Source organism: Hyperolius riggenbachi, chromosome 4 (genome assembly GCF_040937935.1).
Source record: "Hyperolius riggenbachi isolate aHypRig1 chromosome 4, aHypRig1.pri, whole genome shotgun sequence".
NCBI lineage: Eukaryota > Metazoa > Chordata > Amphibia > Anura > Hyperoliidae > Hyperolius > Hyperolius riggenbachi.
Window position 1 is genome coordinate 447,761,029 of NC_090649.1, and position 18,240 is coordinate 447,779,268.

General features: G+C 44.4%; 1 protein-coding gene across 4 annotated transcripts in view; it reads left to right on the plus strand.

Moving 5' to 3' along the window:
• The window catches only part of DNAH8 (dynein axonemal heavy chain 8), a 491,368-nt gene that overhangs the window by 386,316 nt on the left and 86,812 nt on the right, over window positions 1-18,240 (plus strand). For all 4 annotated transcript variants that reach the window (XM_068232705.1, XM_068232706.1, XM_068232709.1 and 1 more), the window contains 6 exons: window positions 354-536; window positions 2,970-3,075; window positions 6,201-6,453; window positions 12,492-12,682; window positions 16,834-16,955; window positions 17,877-17,995. In XM_068232705.1, the coding sequence (XP_068088806.1) occupies window positions 354-536; window positions 2,970-3,075; window positions 6,201-6,453; window positions 12,492-12,682; window positions 16,834-16,955; window positions 17,877-17,995 (974 nt within the window). The remainder of the gene's footprint in view (window positions 1-353; window positions 537-2,969; window positions 3,076-6,200; window positions 6,454-12,491; window positions 12,683-16,833; window positions 16,956-17,876; window positions 17,996-18,240) is intronic.

The following is an 18,240-nucleotide window of genomic DNA, read 5'->3' on the forward strand; positions in this document are numbered from 1 at the left end:
CTGACTACTTATTAAGGTAGGATCATTCCAATCTCTTGTACCAATAATTGTATAATAGCAATACGTCCACTACCAGAAACAGTATATAGATTTCCTTCGAAAGGTTGGTGTGTGTCTTACACACAACAATCGGCATAACTATCGGCAAAATTCCAACCAAAGCCTGATCGTTAGTACCTCTAAGGGCGCCTCCTACCCTCCCGTTCCTTTAATTTACAAGAACCTGATCTGTCAAACCAGCCATTCTGAGTAATCTGAATGTGGGGAGACGCCACAATACACAAGGCATCGAGGTCTCCCGTGCACCTGCAGTGGCAAAGCACTGACTAATCACTATACTTTCATTATTTCAGGTGAAAGTTTCTGACAAGGAGGTAGAAGTGATGGACAAGTTTAAGTTGTACATAACTACAAAACTGCCAAATCCATTATTTACTCCTGAGATCTATGCCAAAACCTCTGTCATCAACTTCACTGTGACACAGAAAGGGCTGGAGAACCAGCTGCTGAAGAGGGTCGTCATCGCCGAGAAGCAGGTACAGGCTCAGAAACATGGGATTACGCACACATGTACATACACACGTACACATAGACGCAAAACTACACAGAACATACCTACACACATATACTCATACATTTACACAAATACACATACATACAAACATACACACACTTACACAAAATACATTGACATACAAAGTACTGAAGTTGCTAACAGTGTCAGGTTGATGTCTCCAAGTGGCAGGAAAAAGTCTCTTGCCTCCTTATTAGTCCTTTAACCACTTTTTCTACCACTACAGCAAATCTACGTCTCTGTGACTGTAAGCCACGAGGACATAGAGATACGTCTTGTAGCTGAAGCTGTGCTGTGCAGGATTGGGCTTCTCCCATGCACACCTCCAGCACTATCTGCCACAGCACTAATTGGTGAAAGGGAATATAGGTTCCCTGAGCCAATAAGATTGATTTTTAAATACTTTTATTTTCTTAGTTAATAGTGACAAATACACACTGTAGCAATTATTTCAGAATCAAAAATCTTCACCATAAATTGTGACAAGAATGTAATTTAAGTTTTGGGATAAACAGTAGAAATAGCCAAAAGAAATGTGTGCTTGTTATCTATAATAGCGTTTTTTATTTTTAAACTGGAATTGGTAAAAGTGAGAAATAATGTGTTTTTTTATATTTTTCCTATTAAAATGCAAGGAAGACAAAATTGTTCAGGGGAAAATAATGCAATACAATGAAAGCCTAGTTAGTCTTGAAAAAAACAAAATATTTTTTTTTTTTTAGGTATCATAAGTAGGGATAAAGTTATTGCTGATTAAATAGGGACATAGCTAAAATATCAAAACTGCTCTGGTTCATAAGGGGGAAACAAGGTCTGGATGCAAAGAGGTTAATGTAGTTGAAGGTAATAATATAACTATGTATCCCTATCAGGGGCGTAGCAATAGGCCCTGCAGCGCCTGCGCCCGCGGGGGGGGCCCGGCCCCCCCCTGGGGCCCGCTCTGGGCCGTTTTTTGGGGGCTGGAGGGGTGGCAGCATGAGGGGAAAGCCTTGCCCACAGTCGGCGGGGAGAGGGGAAGTTCCCCCCTCTCACTCACCTCGGGGCTCTCCCCTCTGCGCTCCCCTCCAGCTAGTTAGTGTGTGGGCAAAGGCCAGTGGGCAGCGAGCGGCGGGCAGATACATACCTTCTTCCGTGCGTTCCATCGGAGACTTCTCGCTCTAGCGGCTGACGTCACTTCCGCTTCCGGAAGTGACGTCAGCCGCTAGAGCGAGAAGGCGGCGATGGAACACAAGGAAGAAGGTATGTATCTGCTCGCTGCCCACTGGCCTTTGCCCACACACTAACTAGCTGGAGGGGAGCGCAGAGGGGAGAGCCCCGAGGTGAGTGAGAGGGGGGAACTTCCCCTCTCCCCACCGACTGTGGGCAAGGCTTTCCCCTCATGCTGCCACCCCTCCAGCACCCAAAAACCGGCCACAAGCGGGCCCCAGGGGGGGAGGGGGCCCGCTCTGAAAATCTGCAGGGGGGCCCGGTGGGGCCTAGTTACGCCCCTGATCCCTATGCGACCATTTTCAATGCAATGTTTGTAGTTTGTATAAATACCAAATGCGCTGCATGCAGCATTTCGGCCACCATCGTGATGAGTAGTTCCTCCTTAGGGCTCGTTTCCATATACACGCTTTTAGCTGCACTTATGGAAATACAATCGCAGGGACATCAGAGTGTGCATAGACTGCACTCTCTGATGTTTCCATACATGCGCTGCGATTCACCACTGAACGCACGCATTTTGGGGCAATTGGGCCCGCGATCCCATTCATTATAATGAATGGGATTGCACGCGCCACCCCCAGGGGCATAACATGTACTGAGCCCATACACTAGGGGAGTTCCTCCTGACACTGGGAGAGTTCCTCCTTGGGACGCCTGTTCTAGGCGCACAGTGCTGGCTGCATGGCACCTGAGTTTGGCGTGGCTATAGCAGCAATGCTATAGTCTATGGCCCGCCCACGGAATTACTTCTCCCTCCGAGTTGGTACGACTCAGAGGGGGAATAAAATTTAACCCAGATGGGAATTTTAGCGGTAGCTAAATTTGGACTCATTGGACTCACCCTGTGCCCAGTTCACCGGCACTGAAATAGACACATATCTCCTGACACAGGGGGAGTTCCTCCTGACCCTGGTGAAGCTCATCCTGACACTGGGAGAGCTCCTACTGACACCTTTAGCACTCATAGTTATTTGTATGTCTTTCTCCTGGGCATATACCTGAAAACAATTATTTCCTTGTACAAGTTTGGCTGATAGTGACGTGATCATCATGTTTCCGGCTTATAAAGCTCAGGGTTCATGTATACTTCTGTGTTACTTTAGTGTACATTCATAAGAGAAAAATAGTTGTAAATTTAGTAGTATTCTCAGAAATATAATGCAATATGCATGGCCGATGTGAACAGGAGCTGGAAACAGAGAGGATCCGGCTGATGGAGGACATCACTATTAACCGGCGGAGGATGAAGGATCTGGAGGACAATCTTCTCTACAAGCTGACCGCCACAGTAGGTGGGTGTGATGTCAGTGATGCCAATCCTAATGAGGGGCGGGTTTTGTGGAATATCCGTTGGTGATGCTGGAAATATGTGGAGGAGGGATACAGTCATTCCTCCTAACACAGGGGCAGTTCCTCCTGACCCTGGTGGAGCTCCTCCTAGTTACTGGATAGTGTACTGGTTAAGGGCACCGCCTTTGACATGGGAGACCAGGGTTCAAATCCTGGCCATGGTCAGTACCTATTCGGTAAGTTCAAGGTAAGACTCCCTAACACTGCAGGGTGGCCTCTTGAGCACGTCCCAATGGCTGCAGCTCTTTAGCGCTTTGAGTCCGAAAGGAGAAAAGCGCTATACAAATGTTCGGATCGGGATAAGAGGGTGTACACTGTCTGGAAATTTGGGTGCCAGGAAAAGCCGCTAGTAGAATATTGGTAATTTTACCGATATTCTACCATCATTTTACTTAACCTTTCTTTCACACTAACCACTCCTACTCTTAACACTAACCTATCTCTATGAACTATTACCTGATTCCTGCAGGTGAAACAAAAGGTGGCCATATTCAAGTAAATGACCACCTGACATGCCCAAAAGAAAGATTTCTCTCCGATCGGAATCTGATCAAAAGGGATCTATTCTTGCTTGTGCTTACCAGCCAGACAGGGGAGTTCACTCCATTGCCATGAGCACTCTGCAGTGAAACAGATCCCAGGGGAGCACTATTAACTTGGGGGGCGGCATGAACTAGCTCTAGGGCCCTGATGCTAAAGGCCATTGAGGTACCGCTGCCCCGCACTCCTTCAAGCAAGATCTTCCATTTGGTATGATCCATAATTTTGATCAATTTCAGCTGGTAATCGATCTACATTACAATCGATTGGCCATGTTGCGACATCAATTTTCAGCAGATTTAGTCACAGAGATCGAATGTGGTGGGCTAAATTAATTGGTGTATGACCACCTTGATTAAAACCTAAGACATTAATACTAGCAGCATTTTTACTTACCTGGGGTTTCCTCTAGCGCTATACACGCTGTTGGTTCTCTCGCTGTCCTCCTGGGCTGCTTCGTTATCCTGCGGTAAGGCCCGGTAAATTGGCCACTCGTCCATTCCAGTCCCAGTAGTATTGGGCAGGTGCAGAATACTCCCCACCATAGGAGCATGGCAGGGCTGCAGATGCGAGTTAGAGCACAACAGGCCAATTTACTGGGCCTTACTGCTGGACAAAGGAACAGCCTGGGAGGGCGGCGAGGGATCCAATGGTGTGCATGGGGCTTGGAGGAAGCCCCAGTTAAAGAGGAACTCCAGTGAAAATAATGTAGTAAAAAAAGTGCTTCATTTTTTACCATAATTATGTATTAATGATTTAGTCAGTGTTTGCTCATTGTAAAATCTTTCCTCTCCCCGATTTACATTCTGACATTTATTACATGGTGACATTTTTACTGTGGGCAGGTTATGTAGCTGCTCCTAGCTGTTTTGGCTGTTAGAGACAGCTGTAAACAGCTAATTCCTGTCTGTGAACCTTGTTACATTGTAACAAACTGCCAAAAGTACCACTGTACTCAGAGCTTCTTGTGGGAGGGGTTTCAGCACAAAATCAGTCATACAGCGCCCCCTGATGGTCTGTTTGTGAAAAGCATTATATTTCTCATGTAAAAGGCGGTATCAGCTACTGATTGGGATAAAGTTCAATTCTAGGTTGGAGTTTCTCTTTAAAGAGAACCAGAGATGAAGCACCCTCTTGGATTTTACCTTATAAATCAGTGGGAACATGACAGTAAACACCTAATCTGCCCTTTGTTTCATTGTTCTCTGTGTAATCTGACTGTTATCACGTCTGATAAGAATCCCCGACTGAGAAGTCAGGCTGCTCCGTCTAGCTTTGCTACAGAAAGATTATAGCTAAATCTGTCTTCTGTGGTGTTATTTCAAGCCCAAGCCTGCCCCCTTGTGGCTTTGCTATAATGACTCAGCAATAATCATTCCCAGCAAAGCCAGATTTAATTGCTCAGTCTGGGATTCTTGTGACTGCTGATAACAGACACTTTTAGCAGTGAGGACGAAACAGACAGCATGGTAAGTGTTTTCTCTAATGTTCTTACTGATATACATGGTAAAATACACAAGGGTGCTTCCTCTCTGGTTCCCTTTAAGTATAAATGCTGCTAGTATTAAAGTCTCGGGTACACTTTAAAGGATACCTTAGTCCTTATTTAATTTGGAAATTGACACCCTGTGTGTGTGTGGGGAGGTGAGAATAGGCTCCCGTGGCACAACATCTTTTTCTGTTGAGCTGTAACCAGCCCCGTTCCAATGCCCTGATCGGCGCAGGCGCAGTATGTCCGCAGGAGCGCGCGTGTACTCTCGTGGAAAGACGTAGTCGGCGTGCACAGTCACCTGACCCAGACATACTACGCATGCATGTGCAGTATGTCTGCTTGGGTACCTGGTGACCGTTCGCGCTGGCTATGTCCAGCCGACATATTGCGCTCGTGCCCACCCGGGCTTTGGAACAGGGTTGGTTACAGATAAATGGATAAAGGAGGCTGGGTCATGGGAGATGCAGTAAGCCTATGCGCACCTCAACTCCGCCCCCACACACACATTTCCGAATTAATTAAGGACTAAGGTGTCCTTTAAGTGTCTCTAGTTTTAAAATGGTTCTCTTTACAACACAGGTGGGATAATGAAGTTCCCTCTTTCACCTTAAAAACACCCCGCCATTTGCTTAAATATAGTGACAGGGTTAGTTTAACGTAACTTTACTTAATTGTTATTCAGTGTGTGACAGAGCAGTCACGGTCCCCTCGTCTCCGGGGTGACATGAAAAACGCGGACTGATTAGCAAACACCCACTGTGCCCATTTTAAGAAGAAGTAATCAAAACACACACCGTGTGGAAGAAGATAAATGAAGAGTGATTTCTTTGGGAGCGTTTGACCTGATAGCACAGTACACTGGCCCATCCGATAATTACATCTAAAGCCAAAAAGTATATGGAACTTGTAGTAATAATTGTAATCTCACCACCTCGTCATTTGCAATCAGTGAAGAATTATCTAGGTGGGGATGAAGAGACCAGCGTACAACTGTGTCACACATTATTCATTGCCACTGTTTATTTGCCCACGCAGGATCTCTGCTAGACGATGAGTCTCTGATTGAAGCGCTCACAAGAACCAAGCAAACGGCTAGTAATGTCAGCAATAAGCTGCGCACCGCCGCCGAGACAGAAGCCAAGATTACCAGCACGCAGGAGGAGTACCGGCCGGCGGCCACAAGGGGCAGCGTCCTCTACTTCCTCATCACAGAGATGAGTGTGGTCAATGTGATGTACCAGACTTCGCTGGTCCAGTTCCTGAAGCTGTTTGACAACTCCATGACCAAGTACGATAATATGATTTATGCTTTTGTTGGGAATACACAATGAGATTTTTCAGCAGATTTACTTTCCAATCGTTTTTCCAATTCATTTCCATTCACTTCTATGAGAAATCGATCAGAACAACATTCAGAAATTAAATCAGACCTGTCGGAAATTATCTATCGAACCATCTATCTGCAAAAAAGTCTCATGGTGTATTCCCAGCATTAGTCCTTACATTCAGTATCAGAAAGTTACTTGCCTTTTTTAAAGAGTTTAGCAGGACAGCCAGGCAACTGGTATTGGTGAAAAGAAAATACATATGCTAGCCTCCATATGTCTCTTACTTCAGGAATCTGACATCTACTGTGCATGTAATGTGAACATTATGTTATTTGGAAGACTGTCATAATATCACACGTGCAAAATATAAAATGGTGGTTAAAGTGAACCTCCAGACTAAAATTCTACTCAGCAGCACTAAAAAGGCTTGGTGTTTCTTTAACAGTTTCACAGCATCAGAACTTTGTTTTTCTAATCCAAGCCTCATTTTTGGCTGCACAGAAGCTAAGCTCCTCCCCATCAAGGAAAACCGCCCTGGCATTTTTCCCCTGATACTGTGCAAAGCACGATGGGATTGCTGATGTTGTTCTCGTTGCCTAGCAACTGGGAGGGGTGATCAGGACACGAAACAGTTGGAACTGTGTCTCATGCTCCCTGTCACCTCCTTTCAACCAGAAAGATGTCTGCCTGTTCTTTTAAAACATGGTGGGTAAGAGATTATATTATCTGTCTATTTTAATTAACATAACTAATGTAACTTAATGACAATATGTTTGTTTAGGCTGAAGTTCCCCTTTAAGCCTGGTACATCTTTAAAACAACTGCAGTTTGAGGGGTATGGAGGCTGCCAAATTTATTTCCTTTTAACCATTTCCAATCTACTGGTGGACTTGGTCTGACAATGGATTCTTCCCATTGTGTCTTAAAGCGGACCTAAACCCAGAACTTGCTGTCTGCTCCAAAAGATACGCATAACAACTTTAAACAAAACATTTCTTTGTTACAGCTGATACAAATCCTTCTATAAATCTGCACTGGTTCTACTTCCTGCTTTCATGGAAGCAGACATACTGTTAACTTCCTGTCCTTTCAAATGACCTTATCTGCTGTGGCAGTCAGGTCAGGTGACACGGGGAGACATCAAATTACAACGTGTGATTAGACACAAATGAGGGGGAATCAGACAGGCTAAACTCTCTAAATACATGCAGGGTGCATTTCTCTATGTTGTCCTTCTGTCCTGTGCAAGAGTTCAGATCCACTTTAACTCACCATTTACCTTTCTGTTCATCTCAGGAATGATTTCACTTTTTAGGAACATGAGAAGTGAATCAGCCCTCATAGTGTAAATTGGGCCTGACTGTCAGTACATGGTTCGCATGGTTCTGTGTAAAGGTGCCCATTAGCATAGATGTATTGGTACAGGGTGAGACGAATGACGGCTCATCCTGCTGCCACACAAATTCCAGGCGGCCTTAATCACTATTCAGCAAGCAATGGGCAGCACTCACAGGCTGCAAGTGAAGTGAAACCTACAGAGATGTGCACAGCCAAATTACACTGCTGCGCGGCCATACACATAATAACATTGTGTCTATGGCGGCGCCCAGGCCAAAATTAAGGATTGACCGGCCAATCAGATAACTGCAAACCTTTGCAAAACGATCTTTTGGGCCACAAACTATGACCAATCCAAAAATGAGTAGAGTAGTGGAATCGGACGGTCGATCGTTCGGGGGTATTGTACCGTTTATGGGCACCTTTAGGTTGTATGTAACATATCAGTGTCGCACAAATACAGGAAATAAGATTGGCCAGGTAACTATTTAACCTTTTTTATTTCTAACAGTTTTCTGAAAAGACCGGCTGTGATTGTATTTTCCCAAATCTACATTCTGTGCAGCTTCATCCACATTTACCCAGAAGCTCAATTTTCCTCTCCACAAACAATGATTATGCTGACATTTACCGGAGACAATCTGTGATGAGCCTGATATTTTTACATTCTGTTCTGCAATTCACATCTTTATTTAATATCCAGAATGCTAGGTGGGACGGCTGTCTGTATCTTTGTATCATCTCACTACGCTGAGATAATGGAGAACATGCTGGGCTTTATTTACACATGCACACATCTTCGGAGGGAACTTCTACTGAGGGCAATGTACAGCGACAGGAGGCCACCATCTCTGTTCTGTTTTGGAAAATGGCAGTTGTGGGGCTGCGATGCAGATCTGTTTGCCTCCACCTGGGTTTTAATGCAGAGTGGCTTTTTTTTTATTCACATTGAAGAAACATGCACAGCGTTTCAGGCAGTGTGACCTTTATGAAGTGCTGATTAGCAATCAGTAAGTGCAACCTTAATCACAAGCCCAAACAGGCAGGCAGATTGGGATATGGAGGCTGCCATATTTATTTTCTTCTAAGCAATACCAGTTGCCTGGCTGTCCTGCTGATCTTTTGCCTCTAAAGCCCCCTCTACACCATACAATTGCACACGCGATAGATCGAATTCGATTGGATCGATTCAATCCGACATATCCGATCGGGATTAGATCGGTAGTGAGGTAGATTTTGCATTGATAACAATGCAAAATCGATAACACTACCGATTGAATCCCGATCAAACATGTCGGATTTAATCGATCCAATCAAATTCGATCCAATCGAATTCAATCGATCGCGTGTGGAATTGCATGGTGTAGAGGGGGGCTTTATACCTTTAACCATAGACTCAAAACAAGCATGCAGCAGATCAGATGTTTCTAACATTGCGCAGGATTCACAAAGCTTTTTCACCTGTTTTCATCAGTTTTCACCTTATCTACGGTAGGTTAAATTTTTAAGCTCCCAAAGAGCAAAAATATACTATCATTAATTTTGGTCCAGGTTCCTGGAAATCCCTTCACAAGGGGAGTGGAGATCCTTTTGCCTGTATAGAGGGGGAGACCAGGAGCCCAATTGTGCAGTATCGTTAAGTAGGTAAATCAATAAGGGATTGTGGGTAGTAAATACCAGCATGGGTTGCAGTCCTGCAACCACCATATAGGCATGCGGAAATTAACCGTTCCCGCTCGGTGTCCCGGAACCTTCTTGAACTGGTTGGTCGCTTTCCTCCTATGGACCTTTCTACTGGTGAACTCTGTGCATGAGTAGTGAAGGTTAGCACCTCTTTTGGGATCCATCTGAAAATGGCACCTGCGAATAATGGCGCACGGTGTTGCCGCTAATCCGTTTGTAACTTATCGCTATTTAATGTTAAAGTCTTATCATTATTTAGCTCTGTTTATTTTATTGAAAATTAGCGTTAACACACAGAACCCTCTCTGTACCTATCCCTAACCCCTAGACCAGGGAGGGGTAGTGCCTAACCCTAACCACGTCCCTGGTGGTGCCTAACCGTAAGACCCCCCGGTGCTGCCTAACCCTAAGACCCCCCTGGTGGTGCCTAACCCTAACCACCCCCTGGTGGTGCCTAACCCTAGTCACCCCCTGGTGGTGCCTAACCCTAGTCACCCCCTGGTGGTGCCTAACCCTAACCACTCCCCTGGAGGTGTCTAACCCTAAGCACAACCCCTGGTGGTGCCTAACCCTAAGACCTCACTGGTGGTGCCTAACCCTAAATCTCCCCTGGTGATGACTAACCCTAACCATCCCCCTGGTGGTGCCTAACCCTAACCTTGGCAGTGTTACATTAAATCCATTCACCGTTTAGCAGTTAAATAACATCTGCAGTTTGGCTTATGTAGGGCGCTATTGATAAATAATGTTACTGTGTGCCATTTTTCTTCTTTTTTCCCTGTCCGCCATTATTATGCAGTACTAACGATAAATAGTGATAAGCGTATCTTTTTAATGCGGCGCCATTTTTATAGATAGGTGCTTTGCGCCATTATTCACTGATCTGCTCTTTTGGAGGTGTAGGGTTACAACTGGGTTGAAAATTTGGGGAGGCGCCCAATTAAGCTATAATAGTAGGAGCTATAGTTGCTATACAGTAAATAAAAAGAGGTGTCACTCTTAACTCCAATGAGGACTCACTCAGCTGTAAATAAGGAGTCTTTATTATAAAACAGTTATACTGTAGACAACACATTTCACAGGTCTCAGCCAGCTTCCCCAGGTCAATACAAACAAATAACCTTGTTTATGAGCCGTGTGGGGCATGGGCACCATTTAGATTCTAGATTCTAAAAGTGATTATTTTGTTTGTAAATGCTTGTAAATGTGCTTAAAGTAATTTTTATTAATTAGGTGATAAATAAGTCATGTATGGGAAGTTTTGTGAATAGAGCCCATTATTGTCTGATCTGACAAAATTATCTGCATGCTTGTTACTGTAGTGATTCAGACACTACTGCAGCCAAATAGATCAGAAAGACTGCCAGGCAACTAGTATTGTTTAAATAGAAATAAATATAGCAGCCTTCATATTCTTCTCACTTCAGTTGTCTTTTACATTACCTTGGAACAATATGGCTACCTATTTAAAAAAACATAATCCTCACAAAAAGTTCATATAAAACTGCCATATAGATATCTTGCAAATAACCTTTCCAGTCAAAATCCTCATTGAGGCTATTTGTAGTAAAGGTATTTGTTCAGCATGCCAATTGACACTTGTTGCCTGGAAGCACCAGGCACGAATGCGCACGTCAGATGCACACGTCCACCGGCCGGGCACCTTCTGGACAGAACCCCCCCATGCAGTTGCATCCAAGCACAGTGGTTGCCGTGCTAAGACACATTTCAGAGACACAGAGACAGTTTTAAGCCGCATGGTAATGCCACCACGTGTCAGGCCTGGTGTTACAACAGCTGCCATTCAGCTACATTTAAATTGCGCATGAATGGGTCCTAAGGCCTCTTTTCCACGGACAGTTGATCTGTGTGCTCAGCAAGCAGTTACCAGGCAGCAGTGAGCAGTTACCAGGTAGTTGGAGTTTAAGTGGCATTTCACTGCCTATCAACTGTCCGTGGAAAATAGGCCTTAGGTAGAGGAAGATAGTGTAGTTGGTTTTGACCCTGCATATTCTGGTACTGTGGATAAAATTGCTCATGCTGTGCCTTTTGGCCTCTTTTCCACAAACTGTTTACAGGCAGTGAAATGCCTCTCAAACGCTCACAACTGCTTGCTGCTGCCTGGTAACTGCTCACTGCTGCCTGGCAAGTGCTTGCTGAGCACACAGCTCAACAGTTTGGGCTCTATTCTCAAAGAGCCAAATTTTCCGCAAAATGTTACCGCTATATTCCCGCCAGCGGTAAACTCCGCATTTTTTCCACATTCACTAATATTTTCCGCATGTTTTCCGCATGCGGGAAAAAACATGCGGAACATTTTGAGAATCCCAACTTGCCGGTATTTTGGGTGCAAACTTCCCGCATGTACTTTACCGCATGCGGGAAGTCTTTGAGAATAGAGCCCTTTGTGGTAAAGAGGCCTAAATTAGCAGAGAGGCTTTATCTGCAGCCATTTTAAGCCAGGTGCTGCATGGTAATCAACAATTACCATGCTACTTATTTGTGACAATCAATATTCAATTGGTATTTTGATTAAGAAAACCTAGTTTATAAGGCCTCTTCATCACAAACTGTTGAACTGTGTGTTCAGCAAGCAGTTACCAGGCAGCAGTGAGCAGTTACCAGGCAGCAGCAAGCAGTTGTGAGAGATTGAGAACTGTCCGTGGAAAAGAGGCTTCATAGTTTTTTGTTAGATTTGAAGCTTGTGTTGGGGTTCATTCACAAAACTTGTTTATTAAATTATCTTATAAACCCATACATTCTCTAGCCTTATCAGACTTTAGGATTTTTGAATGAATTCTTTTAATATGGAATTATCTTTGCTTTTATGCCCCACCCAGAAGCACATGAGGGGCTTCCTGTTGCCTGTAGCGGATGTTATAAAATCCAATGAACATAAACTGAATTCATTTTCATCTTTTAGTATGTTATTTTTCAGTTGACAATGACATTTCTACTTTCCACTTCATTTATTCAGGTCTGATAAAAGTCCTCATTCACAGATGAGAACAAGAAGCATCATTGACTATTTGACGTTTGAAGTGTACAGATATTCCATCAGAGGGTTGTATGAAAAAGATAAGTTGCTCTTTACCCTCCTCTTATCTCTAAAAATCGACCTCCAAAGCGGAAGAGCGAAACACAGAGAGTTTCAGACCCTCATCCGGGGTAAGATTCTACCATATTTTCTTTTATACATACATATAAAAAGAACATTACAACCCTCCCCAACATCCCCAAAGAGTCTTGAGTCCCCTCCCCCCTACAGGATAGATCATATCATAAGTCCGTGGTATCTAAATCACTTAAACATTAAATATCAATTTTAAGAAGTGACAGCCAGCATTTCCATAACTTATAGAATTTCTTGGGTTAACCTCTATTTTTATAGATGGATTTATAGATGGGCAGATCTGCATTTACTCCAGCCTTGAAATCTGAGATCCCTGGCGGGGCATTTTTTTTCCAATTGAGAGCGATAGCTCTTCTGGCATATGCCAAAAGTAGGCGAGCCAAAAGGACCTTCCTCTCCGAAAGGGACGTTTTCCCAAATGCGCCTAGTAGCAGCGCTGTAGCTGATAATATGGAATTTTCCCCTCAAAGAGGGATGAGAGTAGGTCATGTACATCATCCCAGAAAGGTCGGCAATGAGCACATGACCAAAAGATGTGGAAGATTCTACCATATTTACACTGGCAGATGATAATTGACCCTTAGTTGGGGTAAAGGCTGGCACGCACATTGCAATTTCTTGTCAGATTGACGGGCTGATAGATCATTTCTGACATGTCCAATCTGCACCTGATCAAGAACGGGATGAATGATCGGGAGACAGGTCAGAAGCTATTGGACGACCAAATGATGTGACGGGAAAAGTGCATCATGTGTACCAGACTTAGGATTTTACTCTGTTTACACTGGGGGTGATTACCCTTATTTTGGTAAGGCTGCTTTCCCACCAGGACGTTGCGTTTTAGGGGACGTCTTGGTCGCATAATGTTCCCCTAACGCAACGCCTGGTGGTGTTGGATGTAGATGCCAGAGTGAGCCGCGTTGTGCAGCTCACTCTGGCGTCCGTGATGCGTACTTTGTGACGCATGCAGCATCACGTGGTCCCGCCAGCCAATTGCCGCACAGTGCGGCCGCTCCAGGAAGTAAACACTGTACATCAGAAAGTGCAGTTAATATTAATTAGCCATGTGCCTGGCCGCTCTCCGCTCCTCCCCAACATTACTGAGCATGTGTAAGCAGTGTAACGCGGCTTAGCCGTCTATAACGTACTGCATGCAGTACTTTCTCTTGACGTGCAGCATTACAATGTAACGCAACGTGGGCACTGTGAACAGCCCATTGATTTTTAATTACTGTGCGTTGGGCTGCGTTACAGGCTGCTCTAACGTGCGCCTGTAACGTCCCACTGTGAAAGCAGCCTAAAGGTGGCCACTAACTGTCCAATTTCTAGCGAAAAATCGTTCGAGCGATCAGAAATTCTGATCGGACAAAATCGTTCACTACACCATCAACTAACCAATCTTTGCTTCCTATCTATCACGACCACCAAGAAAATCCAAATTTTCGTTCGATGAAAATTCATTCGGGCTACATCTTTTTTCACTCGTTCATAATCGATTTTGTCCACCAATGGAGATTATTTACAACCAATCCGATCAGAGTTTCTGATTGCTCGAACGATTTTTCGCTAGAAATTGGACCATTAGTGACCAGCTTAAGATTATGTTATGGGGTGTGATGTCTTTCCCTGATCTGAAATAAGTCCACATTTATACATTAGACTAAAATAAAGAGGAAGGTAGCTTGCACGTTAACATTAACATTAGCACTTTGAGTCCCCAGGGAGAAAAGCACTATATAAATATTATTGTTATTATTAAAGGACAACTGTAATGAGAGAGTAATATGGGGGCTGCCATATTTCTTTTCTTTTAAACTATACCAGTTTCCTGGCTATCCTTATGATTCTCTGCCTCTAATACTTTTAGCCATAGACCCTGAATAAGCATTTTGCCTGCTCACTGGTGTACTCCGAGCTTTCAGAAGTGACATTGCCAGCCACTGCCCTGCCCAGCTGCTTCCCATTTATTTGATAAATGTCCAGGCAAGCTGCCACCCGGCACCTGCGACAGCCAGCTATCTATAGGGAGACATACAAGCATTAACATATTTTCCTATTGTCTTTAATAAAAACTTGCACAGCTGTAGCCAGCCACAGCTCCAAAAGTTTGATAGCGCACGACTGTAGCTGTACACAGCTGCTCACCTCTGCCTAGGCTATTTCAGCAGCACTAGGACAAGAGATGCAAGGTGAAATCCATCACCTTAGTACATTTGCTTCAGTGTATAAAGTATCTTACAAAAGTGAACTGCTATGCTGAACTTTCAGTGACCAGCATGAGAGCGTGTGAGATGGATCGCGCCAAATGTAACACACCTGCTCCCCATTTACACCTGTAACACTATTGAGTAACATAACCCCAGGGAAGGGAAAATGTCTAAATTAAGCAGAATTTTGACATTTCTCACTTAGGGTTTTACTCACTTTTGTTGCCAGTGACTTTAATGTCTGTATGAGTTATTTTGATGGGCCAGCAAATTTACACGATTATACAAGCTGTACTACTTTACATTGAATCAAAGTGTCCTATCTTCAGTGTTATCCCATGAACACATATAATAAAATATTTACAAATATGTGAGATACCGTATCAATAAGGTCCAGAGCTGATACTTGATGTATCAGCTCTGGACCTTATTGATACAGTATCTCACATCTTCAAATTTACATGTATATGACCTGGGTCAATAAAACAAAAATGCCTTTAAAGCAATCAACGGGATCACATGTGTAAGGTATAAATCCTAAAGCTGAGTACACACACATTATTCGAGACTGGATCCCTCAGGCAACAGTTCAGGACTGAGTGCTGAGCAGATGTTCTGTTGCTATGGAAGGGTGAGGAGGGATGGTGGGGAGGCACACAACAGAGCAGTTGCCAACATGAGAGCTAAGTAGGAGGACAATGTGCTCTGCAGAGATGATCCAGCACTCTGGATCTTTCAACAATGCTTTGGGAGCGCTGTACAGACGGTAGATTTTCAGTAGATAATGCCCCAACCAGTGGATTTGGCCGAGAGCCCCCCTGAAGGGGTATAACATTTGCCGCCGCAACCCCCACCAAATGCTATACCCCTTCAGGGAGGCTCTCGGCCAAATCCATTTGTGAGCAGAGCAGTGGTTCCCATCTGTGTCTTGCAGTTCCTGTCTATGTATGTCACATGACATGCATTAAGAGCCGCAAGGAGGAAGGCTGAAACGCACAATAGAAAGGTGTCCAGGTGAAACCATCTTATTATGTCTATGGATTCAGACAGAGTAACCTGGATAAACGAGATCTGTCTCATACGGACTGCGGGACGTGCGGGTTAAACACACTGCTAGGTTAGGAAACTAAACAGGCTGCGAATTGAAACGTGAAGAAAATGTTTAAAAGCAGAAGACGGCAGAATGCCTGGTGTATCCCGGATTTATGTCTGTAGCAGTTCACGAAAATGCGATTCTACATGAGCTCTCACGTCGTCCGGCAATGGGTCGCATCTCTTGTAATCCCAGGCATAGGCGTTATAGGCGTGTTTCTAATGTTTTTGAAGTGTAGCAAGCATCCCGAGTAATAGATATTGATCTGATGTTGAACCTGCTTAGTTTCCTGATGCGGCTCGCCAGTGAATGGCACTGGGAGATCTGCGCTCTTTTATCATGTCGACTACCTGTCACTCCGCTGGAACAAGGTAATGTATGAAGCTGCCACTGCCCTGCAATTAGAAAGGGGGGACCAGCAGGCAGTAATGCACTGTGATCTTCGGGGGGTTGGGAGAGGGTTTGAAGTGGAGGCATAGTTGGCAGAGTCTTGCTGTGGGGCCCGCCATGTTTAAGTTATGCCCCGCCCTCTAGTATGTGCATGAGGGTAGGCTGGAGGACCAATGTAATATTTAACATGTGACCAGAGCTAGTTTGCAACACTACACGATGACATGTTGATTCACAGTTCACAGGAGAATTGGATGTTGCTGAGCCCAAAATGACTGCAAAATATTACATTAAAAGTGGACCTCTAGCCAAAATGGGAAAGAGTAGAGCACCTCCACCTAGTTTCTATATACTGTATCTCCTCTTGTAGAAGTTTTATTCTAATTTTCTGTGAAATCCAAAAAGTGACGGGGAATCTATCCTAAGATCCCACCAATGACAGGCAATGCTGTTGTATCTGGATTTCAGTTTATGTTAATTCTCTGCAATATTGTAGGTGGGGCTGCCCTGGACCTGAAGGCCTGTCCACCAAAACCATTCAAGTGGATTCTGGATGTAACATGGCTGAATCTGGTGGAGCTTAGTAAGCTGTCATCATTCTCTGGAATCCTGAACCAGGTATAGCCCTATCCCACGGATACAATTATTACACTCACTGGGACTGACTTATCGCTCAACTTATGGTTTGTGGACAGTCAGCAGATACACCGGTCACACTATGGTTTGTGGACAGTCAGCAGATACACTGGTGATCCTATGGTTTGTGGACAGTCGGCAGATACATCAGTCACACTACGGTTTGTGGACAGTCGGCAGATACATCAATCACACTACGGTTTGTGGACAGTCAGCAGATACACCGGTCACTTTATGGTTTGTGGACAGTCAGCAGATACACTGGTCACACTATGGTTTGTGGACAGTCAGCAGATACACTGGTCACACTATGGTTTGTGGACAGTCAGCAGATACACTGGTCACACTATGGTTTGTGGACAGTCAGCAGATACACTGGTCACTCTATGGTTTGTGGACAGTCAGCAGATACATTGGTCACACTATGGTTTGTGGACAGTCAGCAGACACATCAGTCACACTAAGGTTTGTGGACAGTCAGCAGATGCATCAGTAACACTATGGTTTGTGGACAGTCGGCAGATACACCAGTCACTTTATGGTTTGTGTACAGTCAGCAGATACATCGGTCACACTATGGTTTGTGGACAGTCGGCAGATACATCGGTCACACTATGGTTTGGTTTGCAACACTAGCACCAAGAGATGTTGATTCACAGTGTACAGTAGAATTGGCTGTTTCTGAGCTTGAAATGACTGCAAAATGTTACATTAAAAGTGGACCTCTAGCCAACATGGGAAAGAGTAGAGCGCCTCCACCAGGTTTCTATACACTGTAGGCCTTTCTATAAACTGTATGTTCTCTTGTAGAAGTGTACAACTCCTACCGATACTCCAGTCATGCTACATGTGCAGCTGTGCTTATTGAAGTGACGTACGCCATGCTCTCCATCTAACTTACAGGTGTTACGCAATGAACGGGGATGGAGGAGCTGGTGTGACAGTGACCGCCCAGAGGAGGAGATCATTCCGGATGGATACAACGAATCTCTGGACACTTTCCGCAAACTACTTCTTATCAGGTAAAAAATAATAAATTACGTACAGGTAATGGAGAATTATCACCTGGTGCCTCTTTCTCTGGACAGGAAAATACATGGCTGTGTGCACCAGCTTCTGGTGTGTAGTGCCGCTCCCTGCACTAAAGGTCAAATTGCAAGCGTTGTACAATTGCATGTATAGTGCTTGCAAACACAGCTAAAATCGTGCTGCGGAATGCAAACAAAACCACTGTAGAAAGCACTAATGGCACAATCAACAGATACCC